This window comes from Tursiops truncatus, chromosome 14 (assembly GCF_011762595.2).
Source record: "Tursiops truncatus isolate mTurTru1 chromosome 14, mTurTru1.mat.Y, whole genome shotgun sequence".
Classification (NCBI taxonomy): Eukaryota; Metazoa; Chordata; class Mammalia; order Artiodactyla; family Delphinidae; genus Tursiops; species Tursiops truncatus.
Genome location: NC_047047.1, coordinates 68511297 through 68526774, shown reverse-complemented (window position 1 = coordinate 68526774; position 15478 = coordinate 68511297). Strand labels below are relative to the sequence as shown.

Sequence of the window (15478 nt, the reverse complement as noted above, 5' to 3'; positions counted from 1 at the left end):
TAGAAGAGAGACAGCAAATTGTAACTGCTTTCACAAAATTAAAAGCTGCTCTTTTTAAAACACTGCTTTTGAAGAAAATGTTAGAGAGGTAGGAAAAAATTTTACAAAATCAGAAGTGTCACTTTGAATTTGCTTCATCTGAAGTGATTAACAGTAACTGCAGTTTATGAGCTACTATTAGGTGCACGTACTCAAGTCACATTTTATGGCTTTTCACAATTAACTAAATATCTTTTACAAGTATGAAGTTTATATGCCAGATCCGTAACCACAGGTCTTATATTAAAAATCATTTAGGGCTTCCCTGATGGCACAGTGGTTAAGAATTTGCCCGCCACTGCAGGCGACAGGGGTTTGAGCCCTGGTCTGGGAAGATCCCACATGCTGCGGAGCAACTAAGCCTGGGTGCCACAACTACTGAGCCTGCGCTCTAGAGCTCGTGCGCCACAACTACTGAGCCTGTGCTCTAGAGCCCGCATGCCTAGAGCTTGTGTTCCGCGAGGCCACCACGATGAGAGGCCCGCGCACTGCAATGAAGAGTACCCCCCGCTCCCCACAACTAGAGGACGCCTGTGTGCAGCCACGAAGACCCAACGCAGCCAAAAATAAAGTGGATTTCTATAAAAAAATTAAAAAATAAAAATCATACAAGTATTTTTTCTCTCCATATCGATTAAAAGAAACACATAATAGAGGAAATCTATAGTGTATTACTTGGGAGAATAGCTTCAGTCTGATTAACAGATTTGTCTAAAATTCCAATTCAGTTTTCTTATTAATACAGAGAGGATTTAAATACAGTACCTGCACAAAGAAAATACTTTCATAAGGAGGTGGTTTCATAGTTTTCCTTTCATTAGAGCCAACTTCCTTCTTAAAGGGAGGTTCACATTTCCAATGTCCTTTTCAAAGCTGGGCACTTCACAGTGTATCAGAGATCTTTGCTCACTCATTCAGCAGAAGGTGTTGACCATGTACCATTTGCAAGCTGCTAAGCTATGGGACATGGGGAAAATTAGGTTGTATAAGATACAAATCCTCCCCTTAGGGCAAGTGAGGGAAAATAATACCCAAATTTATTGCTCATCTACCATGCCCCAAGTATGATGATAGATGTTTTATATCTATTACCTCGTAAGAATCTTTATTTATTTATTTATTTATTTTTGGCTGTGTTGGGTCTTCGTTGCTGCGCGGGTTTTCTCTAGTTGCAGCGAGTGGGGGCTGCTCTTTGTTGTGGTGTGCGGGCTTCTCATTGCGGTGGCTTCTCTTGTTGCGGAGCATGAGCTCTAGGTGCGTGGGCTTCAGTAGTTGTGACACGCGGGCTCAGTAGTTGGGGCTCTTAGGCTCTAGAGTGCAGGCTCAGTAGTTGTGGTGCACGGGCTTAGTTGCTCCGTGGCATGTGGGATCTTCCCGGACCAGGGCTCGAACCCGTGTCCCCTGCATTGGCAGGTGGATTCTTAACCACTGCGCCGCCAGGGAAGTCCCTATCTCGTGAGAATCTTAAAGTTTAGAAGGTAAGACATATGCAGAAACAATAATATACTTGACATATATTGAGTCCTCAATTAGTATTTGTTGAATGAATGAATGCAAAGAACATAAGAGATCTCAAAATAATTGCCCTTGTTTCAGAGTCCCAGAGAGACTGAGAGGCTCCCTTATGTGGTGGCTTTCCATACCAGAGACCAAGTTTGGGTTGACCATTTCTGAGCTGTGTAATTAAGTGATCCTGGTCAGGTTAGGTAGTCAGAATTTTGATTTCCTAATCTGCAAAGTGGGTAAAATGCCTTCCGTTTCTCACCGTGTTGTTACAGGGGTTGGTGATAAGCTATGTAAATTTCCCCACCTATAAGGCGATCAATAAATGGTAGCAACTATTACCATTATTCAATTTTATTATTAGTCTGATACACACTAGCCATCGATCTAGTGTTCTTTCCGTAATTGTCTCCAGTTATGTAAACGCACTTCTTGCAAACGCATTTAAGGACCCCTAGAGACTCAGGGATCAGTGTTTTTATCTGGTCGGGAGACACTGGCAATCTTCATTTGGAACAGAGCAATAAATAGAGCGGAGTGTGTCCAAGGTTCACAAACAACGCTGTCCCTAGGGGTTTGTCTCCAAAGCTCTTTCACGCCCCTTTACCGACTGCAAAAAGCCTCTCACTGGCTTCTCTACAGCAAATTACGTTCACTAAGCTACAGCGTGCAGCGCACTGTGCCAGGAGCTGTAAGCGGGCTGAGCACAGACGCTTTGTCTGCTTTTACTTCACGGCTTGGGGGAACTAAGCCCTCTTTCCTGAGGTACTGCTGACTGATTCGCACGCAATCACCCTACCCCACCCCCCCAAGACTAAAAAGGTAACCCCAAAGCTCTACCCAGGTACAGATGCCACATCACCGCCAGCACACCCCAAAGACGAAGAGCAAGGCCTCCTGGGAAACTGACCTTTCACCTCCCCTCTTGCCTTACCTCAACTCACCAATTTTGACGCTAGCTAATAAAGCGACGAGGAAGCCTAGAAGGCGGAACTTAGTGGCTCCCGATCTACGCTGATTGGACTGCGACTGCGCGAAGGGGCAACCGCGTGAGCCTGCTAGCTACACCCCCTCGGTGGGCGGGGAGAAGTGGGGGCTGCGCTTGCGCTTTGGGAGGCGGCGGAAGTGGCTGGGGTGGTTACGCGTGCGCGGTGGGCGGAGCACGGCTTTTCCAGCTCCTTTGCCAGCCCAGGTCTTCCCAGTCTTGCCCAGCTGGTGTGGTGCTCGTGTTTCCCCATCTCGTCGTGGAGCGTCGCTGCCGAGTGGGCGCTAGTGTTCGCGTCGTCATGGCTGGTTACGAATACGTGAGCCCGGAGCAGCTGGCCGGCTTTGATAAATACAAGGTAGCGCGGGCCCCGCGGACTCCACTCTCCCTGCTGGTCCCGGCCTCTCCTAGGCGCCTAAGGGGCCGGCGCGGTCCGTGTCACCTTGTGCCGCGTGGCTCCGGGCAGGCTGAAGGGAGTTTCTCCGTGGGTCCTGCCGAGTGCTGGGGCTTTGGGGTCGGGGAGCGTGGGAGCATCCTAGGCCCGCCGCTCCGACTCGGTACCCTCCCGGGGGATTGCCTTTTCCTTAGGAGACCGGTCGACGAGAGTGGAGCGAGAGAATTCCCTTCGCTTCTTTACTTCGTTATTATTATTATTTTTAGTCCCCTGAGAGGTGATGCAGTTCCCTTCGGTGGTGTCTTAATTGTCTTCATTTTAATGAAGAAGTTTCTACTCGGCTCTCTTGCGTTCAACTTCGGAGATGGAGAGAATCATTTGGCAGATGAGGCCCGGGGAGGGAGAGTGACTGCTGGGGCCAAACTGCTGATGCGCTCGCTTCCACTCCCAGCAAAGAGGCGCCTGGGCGGCCAGTGAAGTACGTGTGCACAGGCAGGAACTGGAACTGTGTAGTGGAAAGAGCGCGGGCTTTGGAGTACATATAAACCTGATACCGAACCTGATACCAGAATCTAATTTCTTTATTTGGCTTTGGGCCAAATAATAGTCTCTACGATGCGGAATGATTATGAGAATTGGAGAAGCGCCTAGTACATAATGGGCCTCCAGTAAATGCTGGTTGTTCACTTTCCTTCACGTACGGTTCTCCTCCACGACTCGCTTATCAGTGAATGACTCCACTATCCGTCCAGTCAGTTGCCCAAGCCCCACATCTGGGCAGTAACCTTTCGTCCTTGCTACCTGAGGCGCTTTCACTCCTGAGTCCTCTACCCCACCCACCAGCCGGTGAATCACCAGGTCCTGTATGTTCTGTCATTTTTAGCCTAAAGTAGGAAGATGGTTCCATTACCACTCTCCCCAGATATACTTTAATCTTTTAATTTTAGAATGGTTCTAGAATATTTTAGAATAGATTTACAGAAAAATTGTGAAGATCGTACATACAGAGTTCCCATATACTCCACACCCGGTTTTCCCTGTTATTAACATCTTATGGTACATTTGTCACAATTAATGAACCGATATTTACACATTATTATTAACGTAGGCGCATACTTTATTCAGATCTCCTTAGTTTTCACCTGATGTTCTTTTTCTGTTCTGGGATCTCATCCAGAGTACCACATCACATTTACTCATCACGTCTCAAGGCTCCTCTTGGCTATGACAATTTCTCAGACTTTTCTTGTTTTTGATAACCTTGACAGTTTTGAGGAGTTCTGGTCAGGTATGGTGTAGAATGTCCCTCAATTGGGATTTGTCTGATGTTTTTCTCATGATTAGACAAGGGTCATGGGGTTTGGGGGGAAGACCACAGGGTTGAAGTGCCTTTCTCATTGTGAGAAGAGTACATGTCATCATGTCATCGGCATGACTTATCACTGTTGATGTTGACTTTGATCACCTTGCTGAGGTAGTTTTTGTCAGGTTTCTCTTTGAAAGGAAGTCAGTATGCGCAGCCCTCACTTAAGGAGTGGAGAGTTATGCTGCACCTCCTTGAGGGCGGAGTGTTGACATAATTTATTTGGATTTCTGCGTGGAAGATTTATCTTTTCTTCCCAGTGTATATTTAGTCAATGATTTATTTATATCAGTATGAATTCATGGATATTTATTTTACACTTGGGTTATAATCCAATACTACTTGATATGGTTGCTTGCGCACATCCACTTTTGCCCTTCCAGTTCTTTCTCTATGCTTCGTAGTGATCTTTTAAAAAAATGTACATCTGGTCACATCACTCCTTTGCTTAAAATCCTCCATCGTCTTCCCTTTGCTCTTGGAATGAAGTCCAAAAATCCAGAACATGATCTGCATGGCTCTGAATGACCTGGCCCTCGTCTGTCTGTGTCATCAGCTTCATGTCATGCCACTCACTGTCTACCCCTCCCAACATTAGCAGCCATCTCCCTCGTCCCCTTTTTTTTCAGATCTTCAAGTAATGTTGTTACGTCTGCCAGGAATGTAGCTGCCCATTTATGTTCATCTTCGCATCTTAAATATTCCTCAGAGAAGCATTCCCTAAGTATCTCATTCCCCTTAAGTGTGCTCTCACAGTACCCTCTGCTCCTGTATGGAGTTAGTTCTTTAGGTGTCTCCCCATTAGAATGCAGTACCCAAGTGGTTACGCTTGTCTTATGGATCGCCATGACCTGAGCACAGTGCTTCTGTGCATAGGCATCCAGTAAACATTTGTGGCATGAATGAATAACTGAGAAGAGTCGTAGTGGATCTTGTCAAACTGGAATTGGGATAACTGTTAAGAGACCTTACAAGGTCACATAGTGCGTTCCTCTGCCTTCAAGCAATGTGGTACCATACCAGTTTGAACTGAGGTGCTGACTTGTCTGAACATTTTAAGTCGAAATTTAACCCAGTGCAGGGCTTTCACTAAAGAAGGTTGTTAACCTAGATACCTCTTGTTTTCCCTTAAGCTCCACCACCTTTCTGTTACCTCTTCTGCACTGTAAATACTGACTTTTTATATAAATATAAACCTTTTTCTTCCTTACTAGGATCTGGCTTTCTAGTAGGTGCCAATAGACTAGCTGTTTCATTTGCAGCATTGTCTGTAATAGGGAATCTTCTTCTTTTTTTTTTCATAAGCTGTCTTTCCTAGATTTGTATTTCCGACTAGATAGGTGTCCTAATTTACAGAAAATTTTAGTGTGATTTTTCCATTCCTATTTTTCCCTCTTCTGTTATCTGACTCACTTCCTGTGTCTGAGAGCAGATTTCCTATCATCTTGGAAAACAAAGGTCAATTTAGCCAGCATCCAATGTTCACTAAAACGTAGTTTATTGATGTTATTTTAGTTATAATGAGGCTTCCTTTAAAAAACTGGGGGTGGGGGTGTGTGGCACAAATTTATAACCTAAACTTCTTCTAGTAGAAGGTTCTTTACTCAGTACTGCGTTCATATTAAAAAAATACGAATCCAGAGATCCAAAGGAAAAAAGTCTGTGTGGTCAGTTTAACTGGAACATGAATTGCACCTAGAGACCTTTGCTTCCTGAAGATCACCCATTCCCATTATGTGGGCTTCGACAGTGAGTGCTTTGTAAATGCTGATTGCATTAAAACAGCTTTTGAGGAAGATCATCCCTTAAATGGGTAAAGACCCAAAACACTCAAAAGAGATTTTTATTCCCTGATGTGACCCTGTGTATTAAAACAAAAAGTTGTAGAGAAAAATTGGTACTATAAAAGCAGCTGGTGGAAAAATTACTTTTGAACCAGTATAATTTCTTTATCTTCCCTAGAGGTACATCTGAGGAGCTACAGTTGGAAACCTGGCGGTTACTCAGAATAACTCCTGAAAGGAGCGCACACATAGAGTAGTAATTAGGTTTCTGTAGTAAGAAACTGTTAAGACAATTGATTTTGAGTATAGAAGAAAGCATGGGATGGATTCTGTGTCATATGCTCCCTAAACACTTGTGTTCTTCATTGTGTTACCCCAGCCTTATCAAACAGTTGAATAATTAGTTGAATGTCTGCCCTCTCTGTTAGGATATGAGCTCTGGGAGGGCACATCCTACAGCTCTCTTGTTCCATGTGACCAAGGTCTGGCACATGAACAGAGTAGGCATTTGACAAATATTTGTTGAAGGAATGCAAGTGTAAAAGAATAAAAACCGTTTTGGAAGTATGGTAAAATGCAGCTGTGCATCTCCTGGAAATCGGAAGGATACTTTTGTATTTTGAATGTGAAGATGTAGAAAGTTTAACCACCATTGTTCTCTGTTGCTTATTAATGTACCTTCAGACAGTTATGTTGAGGGATTTCACTCTCATGAGGCTTATCATTCCTTCTCTCTTCGTACCCTATCTTTATTTGAAGGATTTCCCCACTTATCTGAGGGTGAAACTTCTATTGTGGTATACCTAATCTGACCTAAGGAAGGCTTAGTTTTAATTGATAGTGTAGCAGCTAGTTTCAAATTGTATCATATCATTTTGCTTCAGAGAGGAAGTGTTCTGTGCAATATCTTGTTTGGTTTCAAGAATATAATTTTATGATGAATTGGCTTCTGCTATTCTGGTAGTTAATTAACTTGACTGTCAGCAATAGCCTGATTACAGGAATTGTGATAATTGTGAATTTAGGTGGGAAGGAGAGGCTGCATACATCTTGATGGTAATGCTAAAGAACTGGAATCTGGCCTGCACCCACTGGTTCATGCAGTTTGATTTTGTTTATTCAGTAAGCATTTATTCAGGGCCTGCTCTGGGTCAGACATGGCACTGGGGCTGCAAAATTAAGCTAAGCTAGAATTCCTGACTTCAAGGAACTCAGTTTGGTGGCATATGGGCAAGGAAATAAACAGATATAAAGAATTAATAAATACAGTTAGGTAAGTGTTGGGTGCTGTGGGAGAGAAGGAAGCAGCTCCAGGGAGTAAGGGTTAAAACTGAGAAAGGCTTCAGAGAGGGGATGGAGGGGAAGGCAGAGCTCAGTCTAGAGCATGAAGCTGAGTAGGCCCCAGTTCTTACCAGGTGAAGAGGGGAGAAAAGGCATCCCAGCACTGGAGAGCAGTGGGGTGAGTGCACAGGGGTTGAGGCCTGAGAGTATTTTCTGGGAACCGTAAGATGTTAGGTGTTGGGACTTAGTGGTGGAGTGTCCAGAGAAGAGACTGGAGAGGGAGGCGGGGCCCCCTCAGAGGGGGATGATTTGATGTAAAGGATTTCTGGATTTTACCCTGTAGATCATTGTTTCTGTGGTCCAAGGACTATTGGCTTTAGAATCACCTGGGGAAAGTGTTTAGCCAATTTCTAGGTCCATTTTGGGAGGTTCAGATCGGGTAGGTTGCTGTGATATTCATGTTAGACACATACCTCAGGTGGTTCTTAGGTACATGGTAATGCTATAGGTTTGGGGAGCCACTTACAAATTTTAAACAGGATCAGATTTTAATTTTAGGAAGCTCACCCTGGCAACTAGAAAATGAATGGAGAGCAGGGGAGGTAGGGGAGATCTGGAGACCTTTTAGGATCCTCCCAGATAAAATTGGATCAGAAATGAGGAAGGCTTGAATCAAAGCAGTGGGGATAGAAGGGGAGATGGGGATCTAAAGGAGGTCAGAACTGGTTAACCTGCCCACTGAATTTGGCCAGCAGATATAGTTAATTTGGCTCACACCTACTTTGTTTCAAAAATTAGTATCTTCCCCATAAAAGCCCAGATTTCTGGATTCTCTTGAAAAACTAAAATAGTGGATAGCAGAGGCCCTGACAAGAATCTCCTGAAGCTGAATAGTGCTTGCCCTCTTCAAAAAGGGTATTTGTGATACAGCCACTATGGAGAACAGTGTGGAGGTTCCTTAAAAAACTACAGATAGAACTACTATACGACCCAGCAATCCCACTACTGGGCATATACCCTGAGAAAACCATAATTCAAAAAGAGTCATGTACCAAAATGTTCATTGCAGCTCTATTTACAATAGCCAGGACATGGAAGCAACCTAAGTGTCCATGATAGGATGAATGAATAAAGAAGATGTGGCACATATATACAATGGAATATTACTCAGCCATAAAAAGAAACGAAATTATTTGTAGTGAGGTGGATGGACCTAGAGTCTGTCATACAGAGTGAAGTAAGTCAGAAAGAGAAAGACAAATACCGTATGCTAACACATATATATGGAATCTAAGGAAAAAAAAAAAAAGGTCATGAGGAACCTAGGGGTAAGATGGGAATAAAGACACAGACCTACTAGAGAATGGACTTGAGGATATGGGGAGGGGGAAGGGTAAGCTGTGACAAAGTGAGAGAGTGGCGTGGACATATATACACTACCAAACGTAAAATAGATAGCTAGTGGGAAGCAGCCGCATAGCACAGGGAGATCAGCTCGGTGGTCTGTGACCACCTAGAGGAGTGGGATAGGGAGGGTGGGAGGGAGACGGAAGAGGGAGGACATATGGGGATATATGTATACGTATAGCTGATTCACTTTGTTATAAAGCAGAAACTAACACACCATTGTAAAGCAATTATACTCCAATAAAGATGTTTAAAAAAAAAAAGGGTATTTGCTCTCTAGCGTGCCATTTCCCTACCAGTCCCTGTGCTCCACACAGGTCTGCTTTGTTCAGTTTACCTGCCTGATCCCTATGTACATTTTTTTCCCCCTATGTACATTTGATTGTGATGCTTGATTTAAGATTTTAAATTGACAGACGCAGTAACTGACTAGCTGGAAGGGGTGAAGGTAAAAGATGCGAAGGAGTCTGGGGTGACTCAGGTTCTGGTAGGATGATGGGGTGGAGTCGCTGAGGTAGGGGTTTTGTGAAGCGTTAACTCTTTGGTAATAATGGCCCCCAGCATTTGTTGAGTCTAAGAGTTAATCCTCTTGATGTTTCAGTGAGGAGGCATTTTATTAATATCTCATCAGTAACCTAACTCCTACGAGATTGGTCCTTACAGAACAGACGCAAAGTTATAATTTAAATGATGAATGAGGCTGAATCTGGCAGAATAACAGTAATCTTTTGCACAGGGCCCTTCTCTGGGACAGGACCATGGGGCAGACTTCTCTTGGAAGGTGTGGTTTTTGGACTTGGAATTAAAACAAAGAAAATTTCATGTTCTAGAGAAATATCATTTGTGGATGAAATGTCCCCCATTAGAGGACTGTTTCTGTAATGATTTCAAAGACTAGAACACTTTTCCTCCAGAGTCACAGGGGAAACATGAGAAATTCCTGACTTTTGATTTTCACTTGTTATGACTGCAGGCCGACTACGGTATAATGTGTGAATTATGGCATTAGCTAGATATGTTGCAGTTAACTCAAGCATAACTTACCTTTAGTTGTGCCTTGGTCTCCTTGAGTAGATGTGGGAAACTGGCCTCTCTCACTTGTAAGTACATTAGTAAGGCTTGAAACGTATTTTAGTCGTCTTAGATATAGATTTACAAATGTCTCATAGAAAGAATTATTTTTTCAGTTGGCAGAGACAGGAATCTTTCAGAAGGAGTGAGAGAAAAATGGATGGGAAACTTCTGCAGAGTGAGAGAGAGAGATTGTTAGGTAGAAGGTTACTCCATTTCTAGGTGCTGTTTGGAAGAAACGAATTGGTTCTTAAACTACTTTCTGAAATATCAGTTCACTGCTGATGGCTTGCTTTTGTAACTGCTGTAATGCTTAAATGTCAAGAACTTCTCTGCTGAATAAGAATTTGCCTGGCGCATAAGGGAGAGAGGGGAAAGATGTTTCAGTCAGAATCTGATGGGAACCAACGCACAGAGCCTGGGCGGATCATGCTAAATTAGAGGCACAAGGAAGTGGAAGGTGTGTGAGGGACCAGACCGAGCCTAATGAGCTCAATGAGGGGAGGTTGCGATGGCAAGAGCAACGTCATTGTAAATACCCAATAGTGATAATGATAATGACGGCAAACATTTATATAGCACTTACTATATGCCAGGCGTTCTTTAAGTGCTTTACATATATTGTCTCATTTAATATTCACAAGTGCTTTGTGAGGTAGAGGTCCTATTATTTACCCCATTTTACTGAGACAGTGTTTAAGTAACATGCTCAAGGTCCCACAGCTGAGATTTGAACCCAGGCATTCTGTGTCCGGAGTCCATGTTCTTCATGCTGTGTTGCCTCTCAGTTCTAAGAACGGCGTATAAACTCTGCTTTGTAGTTACTGGGTGTTTTGTGCAAAGATATAAACATTAGAATAAAGACCTTCAGTGACGTGCTTAATTGGGTTTGTGTCTAATGTTTACAGATGGGGAAAATGTACAGTGAAAAAGGAAGAACTGACTGTGTTTTCTCTTCCCCCAGTTTTAAATTATTCGTAGGGACAAGTGAGCTTGTATTTGCTAGTCTTATATTTAGTTGACTATTAAGAACATTTCATTCACTATTAGGTCTAATTACGGTAAATGGCTTTTGATTAACTAATTAGCTTTGGGACTGATAATGAGTTAAATAGAACCCACATCCTAGCTTTGCAATCTTGAGCATAACTTAGTCTCTCTAACCAGGTTTCCTCATCTGTGAAATGGGGTAGTACCTGCCTCATAGGATCAAAATTGTCAAAATTGAATGAGTTAATATTTGTAAAGTGCCTGGCACTTAGTGCTGTGTTAGTGTTAAGTAAATAAAAAATAAAACTTGACATTTGTGCTTCTCTGCTTGTGAACATTTAACTGTCATATAACATATACACACATACTCACACCCGAGGAGGTTATACCAAGAGAAAGGATGTTTCAGCAAAGGAAGAGTAAGTAAATTTTTTCAAATACCACTTTCCTATTTATGAATCTGCAGTACCTCCCACATATTTATCCTGTGTTTGATGTCGAGATTCCTCAGCAAGGATTTCAAGTCCCTTCACTAAATGACCCCTCCTTTTGTCTTATCTTCTCATCTCTTGTTAGTTTATTATATGTTGTTTAAGTCTAGCAAGCAAACATTTGTCATCAGGACATGCTTGTTCTTGTCTTACTGCTCTAGTTCTTCTCCAGTCGTCTCTCACCACCTTCTCTCCTCTGATTCGTTAGCAGATATAAATGACAGTATTCACGGAAATGGGATCTCATTGTCCACTGAGTCATGTCCTCTGTGGGTGTAGTTCTTAAAGTCTTGTATGGATTAAAAAGAACTTTAAGAAACTTTCAGTTTCTGTCTTAGGGTTAATATAATGCCCCCCCCCCCCCCGTTTTTCATTTTCAGTTCGATTTGGTGTTTTTCTTTCTTGGTAGATTATTACTAGCACAGTGCCTTGCATTTAGTGAGTACCTGCTGAATTTTATTATACCTTGTCTCTTGCTCGCAGTGCAGTATTTGAAGTTGCCATCAGGAAGTTTAGGTGTTGACCACTGAGCTGATGGTGTGGCTTTTCCTTCAGGAGGAGTTTGCAGGAGTGTCATTCACATTTGTTTTCACCAGAGCAGTGGCCCTCAGACTGGAGGGTGCCTCAGAATCACCTGGGGCGTTTGTTACAAGACAGATTGCTGGGCCCTACCCGCAGGCTGTCTGATTCTGTGTATTTAGGGTGGGGCCCAAGAATTTGCACTCAGTTTGGCAACTACATTTTGAGACGCACCTCATCAGAGAAATATTCCATTATATTGAAGAGCAGTTAATAAAACCAAGAAACGAATGTAAACGAGTAAGAAGCTGTATTACCGTAATGTTCATATATTAACCCTCAAGCATCAGGTAGTCTTGATTTTGTGGATAGGAGCCTCAAGGTGTCTCTTACTAGAAAAGAGGATGTTGCAGTGCTCTCAGTATTGGATATTAGTTTTCTATCGCTGGATAACAAATTACCACAGACTTGGTGCATAAAACAGCACACATTTATTGTCTCACAGTTTCTGTGAGTCAGGGCACCAGTTACCTGGCTCCTTTGCTTGAGGTCTCGCCAGCCTGCAGTGAAGGTGTCAGCTGGGCTGTGCTTCCATCTGGAGTTTGGGGTCCTCATCCAGGCTCATGTGGTTGTTGGCAGAATTCAGTTCTTTCCAGTTATAGGGCTGAGGCTCTCAGCTCCTAGTAGTTGCCCACTTTTCTGGCCACATGGCCTTCACCAGAGGCAGTTCATAAACATTGCTGTTTGCTTCTTCAAGGTCAATGGGAGACTCTTCTCCAAACTGTTAAGATGGAGTCTTAGGTAATGAACTATATCATGGAAGGGACATCTCATCACCTTTGCCCTATAATGTTCTCTCAATCAAGGCAGTGACATCGATCACCTTCACTATATTCTGTTCGCTAGAAGCAAGTTACAGGTTCCACCCTCAGGGGAACGACTGAACCATCAATAGGAGGGGATTGATTATAAAAGGGCTTGACTCACTGGGGATTACCTTAGGGTGTGTCCGCCACAAATTGGAAGACAGAAGAATTGGAGGATACTGTGTTAATAACAGTTTCAGTGGATCTGGGTGGCTCATGATTGTACTTGAACCCGGAGCGGGTAGTCTGGATTAAAGCAAAGTGATCCATTTCGCAGAAATGTTCCAAGATGATTCATAAAGGATTTACAGTTTAGACCTTCCTGCGTATTAGCTGTTAATCCCTGAATTTTATAGTTTCTTCATCTGTAAAATAGGGAGGAATAATCTACCTTATCTATTTTACAATATCAAATAAGAGAACAAAGGTAATTGTACTTTGGAAACTATAAAACATACACATGTAGACATGGTGTTATTAATAGGGGGAGAGTAAAAGCAGCTTCCCCTTGTGAAGTGAAAAGTTGCTGTAGACTAGTTCCCGGGGGAAAAGAGTTCCTCTCATCACTGAGGGAATCACTCTATACTGCTATTTAAGTAAACATGCAGAGTAGTTCATGCATTTATTCATTCATATGTGCAAACACTCAGATATGTTTACTGAACTCCTACTATGCGCCAGATGCAGAAAGGATCAGGTCGGGAAGCTTTCTCCATTCTCTTAACTGCTTCTTTAAGTACCAGTGCTCAGTGAGTCCCACATTTGTATGTGAAGGTAGCTCTTTTGACTGCCTTGATATTTGTTGCGTAAATAACAATTTTTAATAATTGGGATCTTTTGTTTTATGTTTTTTGCTTAAGTGACTGGCCCAGAGACTTGGAATGCCATTGCTAAAGAACTCTGCTCCAGGAGTGGTAGGGCACATGTTGGCCACAATGGATCCTGCCCCTGTAAAGACTTAAGCCTAAACATGATTGAGTCATGAGACCTGTCAGCAAGGGACTGACCTCCATACCATACCAATACCACACCAGACACTGAGCTTCACTGTGCAGGGGGAGAGAAGAGAGCTGACATTTCTTTTCTCTCTCCTGAGTTCTTAAGAAAGGTTGATAATGTGTTTCTTTCATTATGTCTGCAAAGTTGGTATAAGCAATAAGTAACTTCATACAGTGAACCCAGTTGTGAACTAAAATTGGTTCTTTGTGACTATCCTGCCTTTTATTCCTAAAAACATGGATGATTTGGAACTCAAGAATTTGGGGAATCATTTTAAAAAGTCAGAAACATCATTTTGAGTCTGCTTACATCTGAAATGATTAACAATAAGTGCTGTTTATAAACTATTATTAGCTTGTACTCAATCCATACTTTATGGATTTCCAGGGTTAACTAAAATATGTTTCATAAGTGTAAAGTTTATATTTCAAATGGGTAAAGACAGGATTTGAATTAAAAATCATTTGATAGTTTGAGACTTATCCTCCTTATATTGATTAGAAGACAAAGCAAGGGAAACCTGCATCTGTTTATAGATGTTAGAGTATTACCATCTGTATTAGTATTAGATGGGATACTAGCCTCAGTCTAATTAATAAGTTGTCCAAAACTCTGTATTTAGTGCAAGGGTGTGTCAGTTCAGTCAGTTTTCTTATCAGTGTATAGAAAGGATTTAAAGTACATGTATAAGGGAAATACTTTTAGGTCCAACAAAGTGCTTCCATAGTTTTCCTTTTGTTAGAGCCAATTTCCTTCTTAAATTAAGAGGAGGCACATTTCTAATGCCCTTCTCAAAAATGGGCACTTTATAGCATATTTTGGCAGTAATTTAGAGTCATTGTACTGCTCCTGGCCTAACCCGTAATCGTCTCTTGCCTGGTATACTGTAACAGTCTCGTAACTATTTTGCACCTTTGCCCCCCTCCAGTCCATTTTCTACACTGTAAACAGTGGGATCCTTTAATAATATAAATCAGGATATGCACTGGGCTTATGATAAAATAAAACTCACTGTGGACCTTTGGGTGGTGTCTGCCCATGTCTCCAGTGTCATTTCATACCACTCTTCCTCGCTCACTCACTACGCTGTGGCTCCATTGGCCTCCCTCCACTCTGTGGTCCTTCCACATTTTGTTCTCTGCTTAGAAGGCATCTTGGCATGCACGCCCCCCTCCCAACACCTATAAACCACACACACACCACACACACACACACGCACACTGCCACACATATATTCTTTATTTTCTTTCTCCTTTTTAAGGTATAAATTATATACAAATGCACAGATCTTAAGTACACAATTTGATGAATTTTGTATATGTATGTAACCACCACCATGATAAAGAATTATTTTTAGCACCTCGGAGGGCCCCCATTTAGTCCCTCTCACCAGACTGCTATTATGACCTCTTTTTGCCATAAATTAATTTTGTCTGATTTTGAACTTCATATAAATGGAATCTCCAGCAGCGTGTTCTCTTTAGGGTCTACCTTGTTTGACTCACTGTTCTGTCTCATACATGCTTTACCTGTCTTCTCATCTTCTAGGACTCAGCTTAAGTGTCCCCTCCCCTGAAAAGCTTTCTCTGAGCACCCTGACTAGGCACATTCCCAGCCCCCTGGTCCTCTGATACAAACACCTTGTTTATTGCCTTCACAGTATTGATCACATCTTGTGATTACGACTTGTTTTCTTGCTTAGCATCTGTCTCACCCTAGACCGGACTTGGTGAACATAGGAAACTTTTTGGTCTTGTTCACCATTCTCTTTCTGGTGGCCTAGCAC

At 42.5% G+C, this 15478-nt stretch overlaps 1 protein-coding gene across 1 annotated transcript in view; it reads left to right on the top strand.

Moving 5' to 3' along the window:
• Positions 1 to 2719: 2719 nt before the first annotated feature.
• The window catches only part of SELENOI (selenoprotein I), a 44156-nt gene continuing 31397 nt past the window's right edge, over positions 2720 to 15478 (top strand). Inside the window, exon 1 of the mRNA XM_019943082.3 lies at positions 2720 to 2885. Within this exon, the coding sequence (XP_019798641.2) occupies positions 2829 to 2885 (57 nt within the window). The 5' untranslated portion in view covers positions 2720 to 2828. The remainder of the gene's footprint in view (positions 2886 to 15478) is intronic.